The following is a 17340-nucleotide window of genomic DNA, read 5'->3' on the forward strand; positions in this document are numbered from 1 at the left end:
CACAGTTTTATATCATACAATCAAATCTGATCTAATGAAAGCATTTAGCTGTCAAACCCTCCTCAGCAGGACAGCATTAGGATAAAATATAAGATTAACATGAATTATTAATGTAATTTATATGTCTTCATTCTGTCCCTTTCTTCTTTTTCTCACCCTCTCCACCTTCATAATATGTCATAACTCCCTTAATAAATGACCTGGTCTGCTGTCCTCATGGCCCTCTTGTCCCCGGTAGCATCCAGTTACATGGCAGCCATCGAAAGAGGGCGACCACCTGATTGGACGCATCACATTAAGCAAGCGGTCCGCCATGCCCCGTGAGGCTGGGTCCCTCCTCGGCCTAAAAGTAAGCAGGAAATCATCCTTTTTTTTAAAGTGTTGTGTTCGAATTGCTTTAGAGAATCATGTGAGGAGAGCTTAGGGAGAGAATTGAAAGTGAGTAAAGAAAGCAAGAGAGTAAGGGATTAAAGAGGAAACGTTTAATCCAGAAATAATAAAGTTTTGTAATGCCTGTGAATGCTGTGGCGTTCAGAAATATCTATAATAGCATGTATAATAGTGCCCATCATGCACCTCTGATTCTTTGTGTGCAGGTGGTAGGAGGGAAGATAACAGAGACGGGGAGACTTGGTGCCTTCATTACCAAAGTCAAGAAAGGCAGCCTGGCAGATGTCGTGGGACACCTCCGAGCAGGTGACAGTCCACTGAACTTATTGCTTTTATGTCGGACACCGTGGAGGCACTAACAATTTCATTGAGCGGCTGCTTCATTTCTTTTGATGAATACAGTCAGTAGAAATGGTCTTCAGAGGGCGACTTTTCACTTTAATACATTGAGTAGATTTCAGAGCCTGTACTTTTATACTTTTACTTGAGTAAAGTGGATGAATCATTACTCATATTAACTTGAGTGGGTTTTAACATGAGTAACTGTTGACTTTGTAAGGAATGTGTGTTCTTTGGTCACCTATGGTCAATAGTGCACCAAAATATCTGACACCACGTCTCCTAGCAATGCTGGCTCCCCTTCGCCAGGAACAGCCACAGTCCTGAAACTAAGAAACAGTTTCTAACATGTCTGAGTCTCAGACTCACTGTATGTTTTGTATTCTTTTCACATTTCAGTTTGATATTAATAAATACAAACATCTGTTAGCTGCTGGCTTTTATAGACAGACATAATTGCAAAAATAATAGAATCAGGCTGGATCATCGTTGTTGTTGTTCCAGGTGACGAGGTGCTGCAGTGGAATGGCAAGTCGTTGCCGGGGGCAACCAAGAAAGAAGTGTACAACATCATCCTTGAATCAAAGGCCGAACCTCAAGTGGAAATAGTTGTTTCAAGACCTATAGGGTAAGATCAGTGCTATTAATATGATATAATTATCATGAAAATACCAAAGTGCTGCCATTTGATTTTATTCTGACAGACACTTTTGATATGTCTCCTTCCTTTATCTAAAAGCTCTATCCACCGAATTATGTCCAAAAACTTCTTGAGAAAAGTGTATAGAGCATATCAGTAAGTAGTGTTGATTTGATGGATGGAGCCCCTTACCCTCATGCCTCCCCAGAAATCCTTCAGATCCAAGAGAAAATCCCTTTTTTTCCAGCTTTTCCTTTCTTCTCTGTTACGCATCATGTTTAATATGAAAGTGTGTATTTGACTGAGTGCTTGCTCTTCTTCTACCACACAACTCTTGGTTGAACTCATTCATTTTTCTTTAAAAGATGAATGCCGACTAATGTCTAGACTGTGTCTCTCCATTGATGTTTATTCTCATGATGTAGTTAATTTTCTTTACCGACTCTTGTTTGCGTTTCACAGAGACATCCCAAGAATCCCAGAGTCGTCCCACCCTCCTCTAGAATCTAGTAAGTGTTTGTAGGAGTTATTACCATTGTTTACTGCTTGTGTAAACAGCTTCTGGGAAATGATTCACTCTTCAAATTTCGCTTTAATTCCAAATCTGGATGCTGATTGTGCTTTTTCCTATAATAATTAATAAAACATTTGATCCTCTTCATCCCTCAGCAGGCTCCAGCTCCTTTGAGTCACAAAAGATGGACCGCCCCTCTATATCAGTGATGTCCCCTACTAGTCCGGGGACCCTCCGAGACCTCCCTATGGTGCTGCCTGGACAGCTCTCTGTGAGTATCTGGAGGAGGAGGACGCACAGAGGTTCGTGAATCGATATGAATATAGATAGAGGTTAACTTCCGTCATCGCATCCTTTCAGGTGAAGCTGTGGTACGACAAAGTGGGCCATCAGCTGATCGTCAATGTCCTTCAAGCCATAGACCTGCCGACCCGAACAGACGGACGACCTCGGAACCCCTACGTCAAAATGTACTTCCTGCCTGACAGGAGGTAAGGACACAGAGTATTTTTTTTTCTTATTTTGCAGGTTCCTCTTGCAAGTATTACTTACCATTAATGTACCATGAGTCATCTATGCTTGTTGTTTTAAGGTCACTCTTCTTGTAATCTAAACTTTGTGTTTTCACTCCTTTGCTTCAGTGACAAGAGTAAACGGCGAACTAAAACAGTGAAGAAGAGCACTGAGCCCAAGTGGAACCAGACCTTCATATATTCCCACGTTCACCGGCGGGACTTCAGAGAACGCATGCTTGAGATCACGGTCTGGGACCAGCCCAGAGTGCAGGAGGAGGAGAGTGAATTCCTGGGCGAGGTGGGGGAGACATGTGCACTTGTACTTCTTTTGTATACATTGCCTACTTTAGTTTTCACTGATCAAATGTATGTTTATTTCTCAGTGTTGATATCATAAGGGTATGGTTTTCTGGGTTTTACAATAAACTAAGTGGCAATTTAGACGTGTACAGGAATGAGCTGTTCACATAGTGTTATCTAAAGCACACATTATCATCTTAATTTGCTTTACTATTTTATTGAAATGATTTAAGTCAATCCATTATATCAAATAATGCATTATAATCAGATGGAAATCTTGTGTTACTGGTGAGACATGAAGATGAAGTCATGTGGGTCTGAAGACTTGTCCACACAACAGGGGAATGAATCAAAGGAGTAATGAGATAGTTCTGCTGCACAGAATTATAAAATATTATATAATTGTTTAGTCTGTTCTGTAATCCGTAATTTTAAATTGTAATATTGACTGATTTTAACTCTTCAACCTTCCATATGTATTCAAATATTCAACAACGAGAACACATCTGTAGTTTGGGATCAGAGGTTGCAGGTTGGTTTTGTGTTTGTGTTCAACATCTGCAGCACTGAACTGCCTCCAAAGAAAGACAGTCCGTAACACTTGTGATGCTCAGTGGCTCCACCAGACTGTTCACTTCTTCTTCTGCTCCCTCATCCATCGCCTCTCAGATCCTGATAGAGCTGGAGACGGCCTTGCTGGACGACATTCCTCACTGGTACAAACTCCAGACACATGACTCGTCTTCCATACCTCTGCCCCAGCCGTCTCCGTACCTCCCACGCCGACATGTCCATGCAGACAGCCCCAGCAAGAAGCTACAGAGTATGTCTGGATATACACCCTACATGTCCAGGCTGTGTGCTTATATATATATATAGATATATATATATCAAGAAGTTTTCTCTTTTGTGAACCTACTGTACTTCGAGTGTGTGGTTGCTAACCTTTGCTTCACTGAGCTTTCTCTTTTTGTCTCTCAGTGGAACAGAACTGCTCAACCTTACCCTGTCTTGTATGTGTGTGTTTGTTAATGTGTATTTGTGTGTGTTTGTATGCGCAGGGTCCCATCGCATCATAGATACAGAGTTTGATGATGGTTTGATGGTAGTGAGTAAAGGTGGGTGGGGAGGGCATGGTTACCAAGTATTTCCTCGTAGTAGCATGTAGGTGTCCAGCACTGGGTGAGACAGCGTCTTCTTGCCTCCTCCCTCCTTCTGATGCTCCCAAATCTTCCAGCCTCCTTTTTGGCTCCTCTGTATGTTTTAGAACAAGTTGCACCCAAATTAAAACAATTAATCTTTGCTGTATCAGCAAAAGTTAACACTCTGAAGACTTTTGCAATTCATCATATTACTACTGGACTGCTAGTTTTTCAATTGCAGTGCTGTGGTGTTCAGCCTGTATACTGCTGAAGTTCAGCAGTGTACTGGACCTCAGCGAGGCTGCAGTGAACAGTTTCTCCTCTTCTGCTGGGCCGTAGAAACACTGACGCACCGAGCTACTGTAGTTCACTGCCATTCCACTTAGTCTCCTGCCATTCACCCGCATGCTTCTAGTCCTGCTCAGAGGTTGCTTACTTCACTTACAGGACACCGGACATAGAGTCACCACAGACTGCTTTGTTCTTTGACTGTTTCTGCTGTGGCTTCCTCTCCTGTCAGGCTGAATGTGGACCTGCTTCAGATATTCATACATTTCTATTGGCTATACACAATCGAGTGTGATTTTTCACATGGGGAATTTAAACGATTGTTCACAATCTGCAACTTAGTTTCGCATTATTATGCTTCTTTATTTTATGATTCAAACACTGAGCTCAGATTGTGATCATGCGCACAAACAATGCATTTTTACTGAACACATTTGTGCATGTGTACTCTACCATATATTCTGTATACAGTAGACTGTACACCTAAACAGATAAAAGCATAGAGAGTTGTGTCTCTTTTAATATTTTAAATGCTAGTCAACACAGAAATGTACTTTATTGATCACAGGAATTTATCGGATCACATCTTTAGTCAGAGTGACACTGTGTGGTAGATGGCTCTTAATGCACCAATGCCCACTATCCTTAGCTTTTGTTTCAGTGGAAAAATATTAGTAATAATAATAATATATTTACAACAAGCAGTATATCCAATTACAGGATTTTTATGTACACTGGTTTGTACTTTTTAAAATCAAGAAAAAAACAAATCTTTTTCAACGTTTGCACTGATCAATCAACTGAAAGAGTTTTGTCTCCATCCAAGCCTTTGAAAGGCTCCAAGTGCTGGTCACATAACTTAGTTTATGAAGAAAATAAACAGGACCAACATCTAAACAACTTCTCTATGAATCTCTTCTGCATATCTACCTTTTAGAACTTGTAACGTGGAGGGCCAACGTTATTGTACGTTACAAAATGTTAACACAAGTCAGCAACATGCAGCAAGAAAAATATGGAAACATTGGTTGGTACTTAGTGTCAATAATCGTCTTGTATTATATACATCATAATGTATTATATTTACATTTTATGTCCCATGGTGTTTGTTTGCTGCTGCAGTAGTTAAATGTCCCCAAGGCGTCAAGAGTGTGAAAAGGTTCAAACAGGAACTGCAAGCAAACCTCAGCTCTGACAGAGGCATGGCAGAAACAGTTTGCTACTCGGGCTAGCTCACATGACTCGTTAGCCTGTGTGCTAGCTGGTCATTTGCCTGTAAAACATCCTGCTGAGATGTTCTACAGTCTGTAGGAGAATGGCATCTCAAGCGGTCGTCAGTAGCACAACACTCACAACTTGTGCACCCCTATCAAAGGACACAGAAGTAATGCCTGAATGTGTGTGTCTGTTGCTGTGTGTGTATATCCATGTCTGTGTATGTTCTGCTCACACAAATCCATGATTCAACAAACATTTTCGTATGATTGTGTGTGTTTTTGAATTTTGCATGTGTGTGTGTGTGTGTGTGTGTGTAGATGCAGAGCGTAACTCCAGGGAGAGAGAGCGAGGTAGCACGTTGGCTGTGCCTGAGCAGCAGCGAGCCGCCCAGCACCGCTCTCGCTCGGTTTCCCCTCACAGGGAGGACTCGTGCAGGGCCCGGTCGCGGCCGGCACACGTGCCCATGCAAAGGTGAGCATCACCCGCTGCAACACGACCACCTGGTAAACTCTCAGCGGAGAGCGTGTTGTTGTTGTGTCAGCTAGTATCTAAAAGCTTGATTTACACTACATCAAAACATATCCGTCACTGAGATTATATAATTCAGATTACACGTTCAAATGTTTTATCATTTTACTCAGATTGTCGTGTGGTCTACAATGGTCTCAGTGTGAGTGTTTCCAATGCAATGTCTCCGTGACTATAACGTATTTGTGTCAGATCCTTGTTGCAGCTTGTTAACATGTATTTATTAAGGCTCTTAATCTCACTGCTTTATGGCTGAATCACCACCATGTGCTGTAGATCTCTGTTAATGGCTGTTGGCCTGACAATGTTATTAATTGTTCTGAGACCAGGAGGCTGCCAAATATGTTAAAGCAAGCTGGACTCTTACCCTGACATACACTGTTCACTGTATATTTACCTTTGGCTCGCCATGATAGTTGGGGATGAGCGAGCCTGTAATGATACACCCTTGATTTATCACATACAACTGGCTTGTGCAGCGCTATAATGAGCATGTATCAGCTGACAGGACAGACCTTAACTCGAACAACAGAATGGAAATGAATTCATTATTCTATTAGTGTCCCTACTAGAGCCCAAATGATATATATCAGATAGGTGATAACATATACGTAAGCCTTACATGTCTGCGTTTATGTTTGCGCTGATATGAAGACTTCAATTTTTCTTAATTCAACTTCCATACTTCTGGTTTTCTTTTGATTTATTGTTATTTGTCTTATAGGTTTGTGGCTAAACTGTAAAATATCAAGCCTCGTTTACATTTTCTGCTTTCATCAGGAGTCTGGACGAGATCCATCAGAACCGCCACCACTCCCACTCCCCCTCCCGCTACCACGACTCCCACTTGGAGCACCAACGTTCCGGTGACTCGGACTATGAGTACTCTGAGGACAGGTACCCTGTTTTTAAGTATCTGTGGGCGTAGGATGGGGTTATTGTTTCAATAAGTAATGTGAAAGAAGATGATACACAACGTTGTGTGTCATTCAGCAACTGTGGTCTCCATCATGCATTAATAAAGCATGTACTTATGGAGACAGCAAAAGTTCATACATGTATTTAGTTATATTTCATAAAGCGTGACTATTGTCTTGATTATTCAGTGTCTGCAGTGTGATATTAACAAACTAATTTCTACTAATACTACTAACAGTTTGAAATTAGTCTTACTGGTTTTGTTATATCATTCTCTATTGTTAAATTCAAACTTGATTGAATCTCAGAATTATGATTTCCTGGTTTCTGTCATTCATAACTTCACTTTGCCTGTCTGAGTTGCCATATTCTTTTTTTGTGTTTCCTCTGGGTTGTTTCTCATTTGTTCACCCATCCTCATGGCAATGACAGTGAGGTCCTGGAGATTCACAGGTCAATCCGGGGCGGGAGTGCCGAGTGCCTGCACACTAACAGGTAACAAAAAGGACTTAAAAAAAAGAAAGACAACCACCATTCAGATTTATTTTAATACAATTCACCATTTTCATAATTTTCATTCTCACTATACTTTAACAACTTCATCGTAACACAATGCTGACATTGTCATTGCGAACACAGTTTGTTAATTATCCTGACTGCATCTTATATGTCTGCTTCTGTGCGACTGCATGAACACAAATTCTACATATATATGTGTCGAGTAGTTGTAGCACATTCATAAATTCATGTCCAACTATTGTCTACCCCCACAACTGTCTCACATAAACACACACAACACACTGATCAGTGTGTGAGGGGATTACAGACCCGCTTGATGGATGGCCTCAAAGAAGTCAAAGCTCTTCTGATTCATTTCTATCTTGTTTGTTTTTTGCATTGGATGTCTTCACTCACAGCAAATGTATTGTTATTTCTTTTCTCTTGCTTTTTGTGCATGATCTCCACTCATAAAACCAGGGGCGTAGGTAGACACAGCAACACACTCCCACCCAAAATGCCCCTGTTAGTAAACGGTATCCATAAAGATATTTACAGGTAAGTGCTTAGCGCAACAGGCGTTCTTGCGAACCCCTCTCTGTGCCTGTCCAGCTTTCCCAGACACATTTGTGGAGTTGGTTGGGCCATTTCATTGCGGCGGTGTTCTCGCAACGCAATAAATGGCCATATGTCCCCACACCGCTGTGCTGCTTGTGTTTCCTTTGGATGGAGTGTTGCTTTGTCATGTGCTGCTTTAGCTGAATGTATGTGCTGCTTTCACCTCTGTATCATGCAATCCTTTGAAGCGTTTACATTTTTACACTGTGAATCAAATATAAAAAAAACATCTCAGAGACTTTTAGACTGACTTTTTTTGATAGATTCTTGAGAGTCACAGATGCAGTGGAGAGAGCTCTGCCATCTGGATATCTTAAGCCGAGTGCCAATAAAGTGTTGTTTGACTAAAACTATGCTGTCAGATCTTTAAAGTTAGAGTTAAACAATAAACAAAGGTTGATATTGTGAAAATAAGTTGGAAAAAACAACCAAGTGTAGGTCAGTCACCACGTCTGTGATGTTGATCCAGATGGAAATATGTGAGTAACAATGAAATGGATTGGCACAAAATTTGTTATAGACACGAATTCTCCCAAAAAAATGAATCCTAGTGACTTTGTGGTTGATATTTCTGGTTGTGAGCGAAACGTCTCATCAAATATTGGACGGACTGTATTTTATTTTCCCCTTTACGATGGATTGTTCTAGCTTTAGTGATTCACTGCTAAAAAATACCTGCAAAACTTTCCTGGAATTTTTACGATGTCTTACAAGCTCATTCCAAACTTATTAATAGATAAACTTATTTTACTTGGATAAAACATCTGGTAGCATTATACTATTAGCATTATAGGAAGTGAAGGATCTAGACTTTGACCCACATTAGGGACTCAAACTTTTACAATTCTGCTCTTGCAAGTTTCCCAAACGTCTACAAAATGCTGTAGTTGGAGTACCACATAGTAACGGCAGTCTAAAACTTGTGAGATGATTTGAAGATGGTTGGCAGTACTGTACATAATCTGTCAGTCACAGTTAGTTGGTCCTTAGATGTGGATCCTTGAATCATAATTTTCACCACATCACGTCAGAATGTTCTGAATTATAGGGAGCTCTTTTCTTTTTCTTTTTGCCTCTGAAGCAGCATTAAAAAGTCATGATCATCCATCAGATTTACAGTAATGCTTCAGTCCTGGCTGCAAAGACAGACAGACAGACTTCCTGTCTAAGCAATTTCCTCTATTTCTCTCTGTTCTGCTCTAATCCCTTTTATGACAGTCCTACACATTATATAGATTTACTGTGGCTTGGTTTCCTCACCACGTGCCGCCTGAACGACTTTAGATCTGTAGATTCTGTTATGTAATCAGTATTACATGTAATCTCTCCATATATGTGTTTGGGGTCAACCTACAGGGAGGGCAAGAGGAACCATCTTCATTCTCTTACATCATTTATTATGTAAGACTATAGAATATGTGTTCATTTAGAGATTTGCTGTTTCCGGTCATAACCAGCATCATGCAGCAGGTACATTTCCACTCTAAGGCGACCCAGTCTTTTATTTTTTGAGAATTCTCTGTTTTTACTGTTAAACTGTGAGATACAGCTGTGAGAAGGAAACCATTTTTTAATTTGCACCATAATGTGAATGTTGCTTCTTTGTCTCCTGATCATCCGCAAGAAGCCTCCTGCTTAATTTTGTGCTTGTGTTTTTCCACTTAGTCTCTCTCTGCTTATTTCTGTTGAGTTGCATGTGTCATTTTTGTTTCCTCTCGCCTTTCTTTGCAATGCGGGTCTTTCCCTGCCTGGTGTTGGCGGGGGCTTTGGCGTACAGCTCCACCCTCCCCGCATGCCTTAAGAGCAAGGCACCCCACAGACAAGAGGGGGTTAGCACCATGCCTCGTAGCATCCTCACACACCGTGTGCTCAGGTTCACTGATGAGGTCACGGTTAGGTAAGAACACACCCACTCCACACACCATCCTCCGTCCACTCACCACCCAGAACCTTTTCTTTCGCCCCCTTTTTTCATGTGACAACACAAAGCAGAGGCTTAAGCATGTACTGACGAGTGCAGAGCATTAAACAAACAGTAAGCCCTTGTTGCCATCCTTGTGCCGCATTAGTCCTGAAAACATTATTTGCAATGTCATGCGATGGCACAAAGTCAACCATCTGTTGGTTGTCACCCAACAGCATGACAAACATACAGCTGTGAGTGTGTGCAGCAGAGTAAACGTGAACACTGGCTGCTCTCCTCCTCACTCATTCATTTCCTCACACACACACACACACACACACACACACACACACACACACACACACACACACACACACACACACACACACACACACACACACACATACAAGCAGTCCCCTCATCCACTTAGACCTGGTTCCCATGGCAACTCACCAACCTTCCATCTGAGTGGTCTCGCAGTGTATGGCCGCTAGGAATGACTGGCTATGATAAATGGAGATACAGCATCAGAGCCATTCCATGTTACTGCACTGTCTGATGGCCTTCCTTTTTCTCTCTTTGTCTCTCTGTCTGCTTCTCTTTTTAACATCACCCCTCATAATCCTCCTTTTTCTGACTTTCTCTCTTTCCTTTTGTCTATGTCCTAATTATCACCCCTTTGTTCTGCCACGTTATTCTTTATCTCCTCTTCCTGACACCCCTCCTTGCATCCTCTGTCCATGTACATCCTGTCTCCATCTCTATTTTTTCTCTCCTGTATTTCTCTCTATGTTGCCATGTTGTGGCGGTGCAGCGACCTGCAGCCGTCGCTGGACAGAGTGAGGAGTGCCAGCACCACTTGTCTGAGACCAGACACCAACTTTCACTCCCCTGACAGAGACAGGTATAAAAAGAAAGTTACATCACATGAAATCACACATTACAAGAATCAAATTTGATTTGCTGATGAAGATACTGATAATTCAGTTTAAAACTGAATTCACAGTCAATAATCACAGACTCCGCTGATAGTTTTCAGTCACAGCTTTCAAATCAGTATTTTATTGACTACATGATTGAAATATTCAATATTATGGGTTTACAATGCTGCACGACTTCACCTCAATTCACATCATTTGTCCTTTTCATACATAACTGAATTTGCCATTGCACAATTGCACACTTTCAGAAAAAAGCATCTTCCTTCTGTTTAGGAGTCTTTGAAATATCTATAATTTGAGAAACGGCTTTAGATATTTTTGTTCCTTAAACTTTACAAGCAAACAAATTTCAAATAATGAATCATGAATAATGATGCTGTTCTGTACATGGATCCCAGGTTGGTTAACTAAGGGCAGTTTTAACTAAGACGTTTAGGGAATTCGCTTTTTTCTTGCCAGAAAGTTGAATAAGAAGATCAATACCACACTCATATTTGTACGCTTAATATGAGGCTACAGCCATCAGCCAGTTAGCTTAGCTTAGCAGTTAGACTAAAAACTGAGACATTTCTAGCCTGGCTATTTTCCAACACTAATAAAATGCACTACCCATGGCGGTGAAACAATTCCACACATAACCTCTCGTAAAACCAAATATTGTTTATAAAAGGAAATGCTATTGGTGATTAACAAATCAAATAACACAAAAACTGAAAATGGGGAAATCTGTCCAAAGATGAAATAATCTGCGCATGTCCTTTTAAAATTCAAGTTTTAGTATGGCTTCAACAAATGGGTCTCTCCTCTTGAATGAAGGCAAAATACCCCTTTTTACAGAGCCTGCCATCTTGCACTGGTGATGTCCAACTGCAGTCCCACCCTGTTAATATAGCATCAAATAACTTATTAGAACCAAACTAATCAAAAAGGAAACACTTGAATAGACCCAACTGTGACCTAAATGTCACATATTTTGACTTTTTAGTTTGGCCCGTGTCCCATCTGCTAGCATGGAGGGGGCGGAGATAAGGGTTATAGTTCCTCCCTTTCTTTAGCGAAGTTAACCGTGTCCAGGTTAAAGCATCATATATACCGTACAGACATAAGAGTGGTATCAATCTTCATCTAATCTACACCAAGAAGGTCAGCAAGTGTATCTCCCCAGATATGTTCCAGTGTATTTACTACTATATTAGCTTGTTTATGTGTCGTTGTGATGCTCAGATTTATAACATGACCTAAAAAAGACAAGGCAAATCTTTTGACTGATATGCCATGACATTTAAACAGAGTTTCATGTTTCACTGCCTTGACTGTCCCTGTACTCATTAACCACCACTCCTGGTGTCCCCACCTCCAAATGCTCCTCCTCCCACCCCTCTGTCCTTCTAGGTGCTCCAACTCTTTGCCCCACAAGACTCCCCCAAGTCCCCGGATCTTAGTAGAACATGTAGCCCCTGAGGAGGAGAGGTATATCAAGCCTGCTCTCCTCTGCTGTGCCGAAACCTTTAAACAATGAGCTGCAGCTCTGCTTGCCTGCTTAAACCTTCCTGACCCCACATTGTGAAGCCTAAACTGAAGCCCAGAGCTCATCCTGTGGATGATAGCGTCGCACAGATCTTGCGATCAGCAGTGTTTCTTCCCCTTTTCCTGTAAATATTTGTGGTCTAAGGCTGTGTAATCCCTCTTTTATTCTGCTGCACCTGCTCTTTCTGCCGAGCACCTGCTCTGAATTTCCTCACTTCTCTGGCTTGAAAGCACTTCCTTTGCTGTAATAATTTTGCTGGCAGAAGAAAAAAGTTCCCTAAATGTACAATTCTCAGCTATATTGCTTTTATAAACCCTATAAACCAAACCATTTAGTCTCATTCTTATGGTTTTACATTATTTAGAACATGCCATATAAATCAATATTCAGTTTTACCATTGTGTGGTACATCATTTTCCATGTTTGTTTTTCCTCCTCTCTCTCGCTCTCTCTCTCTCTCTCTCTGTGTGGTTGCTGTGGGCTGAAACAGGCAGGGTAGCAATCCATCAAGTCCAAACTGTCAAAGGGGCTGCAAAAAAAGCCTCGAGGGGGACAGGTAAGATCATTCATAGATGTATTCATTCACTCACTCGCCTTATTTCATTTCCTCTCATTATTGTCACCTCGATCCTCTCACTGGAGGGATGATGTCTGACCATGTTGTTGTCCAATCTGGAATATTGGTTTGGATTTGTGCAGTAAAAAGGTTGAAATGGAAAAGTATTAGCTATAAACATGCTACGAGTTGCAATCATTTGACTTTTACACATAATGAGACCTTTTTTTTCCCCCTGAAAAGATAAAGGATGTTTGCTGACACTTTGAAGGTTGAAATCTACAACATCCTGCAGTTTAGTTTAGCTCAGCAAAATGACTAGAAACAACAACGCATGTCCAACAGTACCAAGGGTTTTGATGTGTTGTCTTTGTTCTCGTCTAACTAAATATTGTCATGTTTACACTTGTTTTTTTCAGATTAAAGAAGTGAGATATTAAAACTTAAATAGTAATCTTCAGAGTTGCTGATAGGTGAATTTTTCTAACTTTCAAACAGGGATAGATTAGCTGTATTATTGTAATATAATACATGTATTTTGATTGTGGATCGTTCCATTTGAAATCCTTTGCAGATTAAACAGAATCACACAATGAGCCCGGAAAAGAGCAAAATTATACTATTTTCATTTTTCAATTTCTTTGTATTTATATGGTTTTATGTTTTCATTTATTTTTATTTCCTGGTGCCTGCCCACTGATGGCAGTCGTATCCAGCCCACCTCTATCCTGAGGGGCAGTAGGGGGAGAGGGGGCCCGCTGAGGCCCTTTGGCCAGACAGCCCTGGCTGGGTCCTGCCCAAACTCGCCACGGCTAGACAGGTGCATGTCCCTGCCAGTGCAACACCTCTGCTCCCCTGTGTGCTGATTTCTTCTCTCTGGCACTGAGTGTGCTAACACTGTATGCACAAGTACCACAGGTATTTGGCGTAACTCAGGAAACAAAAGTCCTGTTCATTCGAAGAGGCAGGATATCTGTGTTAGCAGGTTATATGATCTTAAACAGTGGGTTATGTAGATGAGGTACATTTTGGGAACAATCTGGTCTGAAGCTGTAAGTGTAAAGGATTACATGTAAAATTACATCCAAATATTTTAAAGCTGAGATATGTATTAATACTGTGGTACAATGCATTCTGTGTATAAACACATACAGTGCCACCTTCTTTGCCTCTTCTACTGACGACTCCGACTCATTCCTCTCCCAACTTGCCCTGTCGACCTTAAGTATTGGCAGATTGTTGCTTTTATGATTTTGTTATTAGCGCCACTTCAGTTAATGAGGAATACAGCTATAACAGGACGTTATCCTTTCCTCTCTGCTTGTGTCGTTATGTTCCTGACCGTCAGAGCACATCCTCACGGCAGCCCCTCTCCTCCAACGGGGACTCCCTCATCAGGTCGCAGGGGCAGGCAGCTGCCGCAGCTCCCTGCAAAGAGCAGCAGCGTAGAGCAAGGTATGTTGTGTGGGAGCAGTTCAATTGTTCAATTGTTAAAAGCTATTTTCTGCATTTATATACACCAATATATGCCTAACAAATAATGTGGAGTTTTGGAGATGTCTTAGTTTCACTTGCAGAGACCTGAGACTGAGATAAAGCTGTTACATCTTTAAACACAAAGCACAAAATGCAAAGACTTATCAAGTGTCTTTGTCTCGGTAACACTACCTTTTGCTATCACTTTAGAAAAAGCTATCACTTTTTAAGGAAGTTTTATGAGCATATAACAACACATTGTCAGCTTTAAATCAAAGTAGTTGTTGGAGTGTTTGGTGGATGATCAGGCTCTACCAAACAGATGGTGAGGGAGCCTATGCAGAGAATAACACTGTGTATCATCATTCTAATCAACTCAACAACCTTTTTGAAGATGGCTACACTACAGACGTGTGCCAGCTTAGAGCATAATGATTGCTCTGTTCCTTCTTACCTCTTGTTGTTGGTTATAGCTGACAGATGGGTGGGGTTTGCCAGGTGGGATTAAAAAGGTGCTTTAATGATCTGTGTAGACAGTCACAGTATTTATGCTTTAGCTGTTGATTTCTGTCATAACAACATAACATCCCTATCTGACTTTCCCCACCTTTTTAAACCCAGCATAGCGTCAAATAGCATTTTATCCTAATATGATGGAACATCAGTACCGATCAGTACACATCATGCTCCATCTAGTGTCAGAAACCTGATCCTGCATCCTCAAGATACTCTGGTCTCTCTCATTGAGAACACACAAATGCTTCTCATTTAAAACGTTTTTTTTCTTCTCTCTCTTATTCCTTTATTCTCTCTCTTTCTTCTGTCTTTTTGTCCCAGCCCTCGCAGTAGAGGAGCGAGCCCGACAGCTGCAGATGAAAGTACATTCCTACCGGCCTTCAGCCTCCCACGACCCTGAGGCGGACCTCAAGACCAAACGGGAGGTCAGCGTCCATTTCTTCCTCCTCCTCCTGCACTTGATGAGTTATAAATAAATGACACATTTTCTGTGCAAAATCATCACGTCTCTCCCCTCCTGCACGTCTCTCTCTCTGTTTATAGATGTATGCGGAACAGCGGCGTAGCAGCGACAACATGTCGGCGAGATCATCAGACAGTGATATGAGCGATGTGTCAGTCATCTCCCATGCCAGCAGTGCCTCCCGCCTCAGTAGCACCAGCTACATGTCCATCCAATCAGAACGGCCTGGGGGACGACTCAGGTCAGTCCTCATTGGCTTCTCTTAACCACAGTTACTCACATACAGCCAGTTCACCCTCTCTGAAATACACCTACCGTACATGTTTGTGTATTGTCTGTTTTATGCATGCTAATCACTGTGTGTGTCTTTCTTTTTTATTTATGCATGTCTGCATGTTTCTGTCTCTCTGCATGCCCTGTGTCCTCGCACACACACACACACATATAAACACATACATGATGAACGGTGGATCCAAACACACTGAACTCAGATCCAAGTCATTAGAGGAGGAGAAGAAGGACAGGAGGATCTCGTGGGGGGTGGATGGGGAGGAGGAGAGGAGGAGGGCGACAGGAAAGAGACGTTTCTCTGCGGAGTTGAAGCTCAGGAGACACACTGTTACAGGAGACACCAGGGAGTCCAGGTAAACATCAATAGATGCCCAATGGTGAATTTACTGATGATGGCACAAAATACATCTTCATTCCCCACATTCCCATCCGTTAAAGACAACAGCACACAATGGAAACTTGTAATGGCAACAATTACAGACAGTTTCTTATAGATCTCTGCAGGGAAGACAGTTTCCTTCCTCGCTTGCACCTTCCAAAGTTAGGTTATGGGCTACAGAACAGTTTTCCCTCAACTTGCAGGGGGGGTTCAATGTCTAACTCAATGACACTAGAGCAGGAGGGACACAGGGATGGGCTCAAATCATCTGGTTGAAGAGTTGTGATCCTGCTCATGTTCGAGGTGCAGTTAGTCTCACTCTTATGAGAACAATTCATTTGATTTTATTAGGGCTTTGTGTGAATCCCAAACAAGTTTAAAGGAGCACTCTGTCAATTATACACGTACAAATTTTTTGACTTGTGCCAGTACGTCCTCCCGAACAGGATTGTCAGAATATGGGATCACGTAAAAAGTTTTACTAATGGAGATGCTGGATTTGAGCAGACACGCATACGTTGCATTGCGGGAAATGTATCTATAGTTTTTGGAGCTTGAACCATACAAGAGACTGAAAATGGACATTTTCCCTCTGCTGCATTTATTTTTCACCATCCTTTTAAAATGTGTCTCCCAATGGTCACTCAACAATAGATGCAACATTAAATAAGTGAAATCTCTAAGAATTAAGGTAGAATATTTTCCTTCTCATATAAAATTAAAATCCACATTAATTGTTTTCAGCTTAGTCTGAATCTGATTATTAATTATTGAATGTAAAAAGAATTTGCCCATAAAAATAATGAAACTAGAAACTAAACTTCCAAGCGTAACTCAGTAGGAATAAAAAATAAAAATAAAAGATTGATTAAGAACTAAAAAGCAATAAAAAGTCTCATGCTCTTGTCTCGCACACAAACACACTTCCAGTGTCAGTGATTTGACAGGGACAAACAACCCTATCCCAGTGGTCCGTCGTGGACCAGGTGGTGATGTAGTGCAGCTTATTAGCTGGCTAATGTACTGAGGTCTGGGAGGAGGAGAGAGGGGTCTGTTCTTTATGGCCTCACCACGGATCAATCCCAACAGAGATTTATAAAAGCACAGCCACACAGCCTCTGACACACTTTGTGGAGTGGGAGGTGAGAAGGAGGGAGAGAGAGTGTGTGTTAGTTTCTCTTTTCAAACCAAACACAATCTCAGCAAAATGGCTAAAGTATGTGGACAACCAATATAAGAACGAATTCTGAGTTGTCAATGAATTGTGATTGATGCTACATGGGATTTGCTCCCCTTCAACCACAAGAGCATCAGTGAGGCTAGTAAGAGCCTGGCTCATCCCGAAGTGTTGGCTGGTGTTGAGGTCAGGACACTGTGAA

At 41.5% G+C, this 17340-nt stretch overlaps 1 protein-coding gene across 27 annotated transcripts in view; it reads left to right on the forward strand.

The window, feature by feature from the left end:
• The window catches only part of rims1b (regulating synaptic membrane exocytosis 1b), a 71921-nt gene that overhangs the window by 43883 nt on the left and 10698 nt on the right, over positions 1-17340 (forward strand). For 4 of the 27 annotated variants that reach the window (XM_034582269.1, XM_034582066.1, XM_034582074.1 and 1 more), the window contains 20 exons: positions 239-349; positions 597-696; positions 1234-1357; positions 1832-1878; positions 2039-2154; positions 2244-2374; positions 2525-2696; positions 3368-3521; positions 3760-3816; positions 5664-5817; positions 6655-6771; positions 7225-7287; positions 9686-9805; positions 10626-10715; positions 12145-12222; positions 12771-12836; positions 13543-13656; positions 14185-14291; positions 15150-15253; positions 15372-15532. In XM_034582269.1, the coding sequence (XP_034438160.1) occupies positions 239-349; positions 597-696; positions 1234-1357; positions 1832-1878; positions 2039-2154; positions 2244-2374; positions 2525-2696; positions 3368-3521; positions 3760-3816; positions 5664-5817; positions 6655-6771; positions 7225-7287; positions 9686-9805; positions 10626-10715; positions 12145-12222; positions 12771-12836; positions 13543-13656; positions 14185-14291; positions 15150-15253; positions 15372-15532 (2186 nt within the window). Of the gene's footprint in view, positions 1-238; positions 350-596; positions 697-1233; positions 1358-1831; positions 1879-2038; positions 2155-2243; positions 2375-2524; positions 2697-3367; positions 3522-3759; positions 3817-5663; positions 5818-6654; positions 6772-7224; positions 7288-7660; positions 7849-9685; positions 9806-10625; positions 10716-12144; positions 12223-12770; positions 12837-13542; positions 13657-14184; positions 14292-15149; positions 15254-15371; positions 15533-15782; positions 15936-17340 lie in introns of those variants that run through there. The other 23 variants (XM_034582287.1, XM_034582109.1, XM_034582101.1 and 20 more) reach the window with 23 other exon arrangements.

Source organism: Hippoglossus hippoglossus, chromosome 1 (genome assembly GCF_009819705.1).
Source record: "Hippoglossus hippoglossus isolate fHipHip1 chromosome 1, fHipHip1.pri, whole genome shotgun sequence".
Taxonomy (NCBI): domain Eukaryota; kingdom Metazoa; phylum Chordata; class Actinopteri; order Pleuronectiformes; family Pleuronectidae; genus Hippoglossus; species Hippoglossus hippoglossus.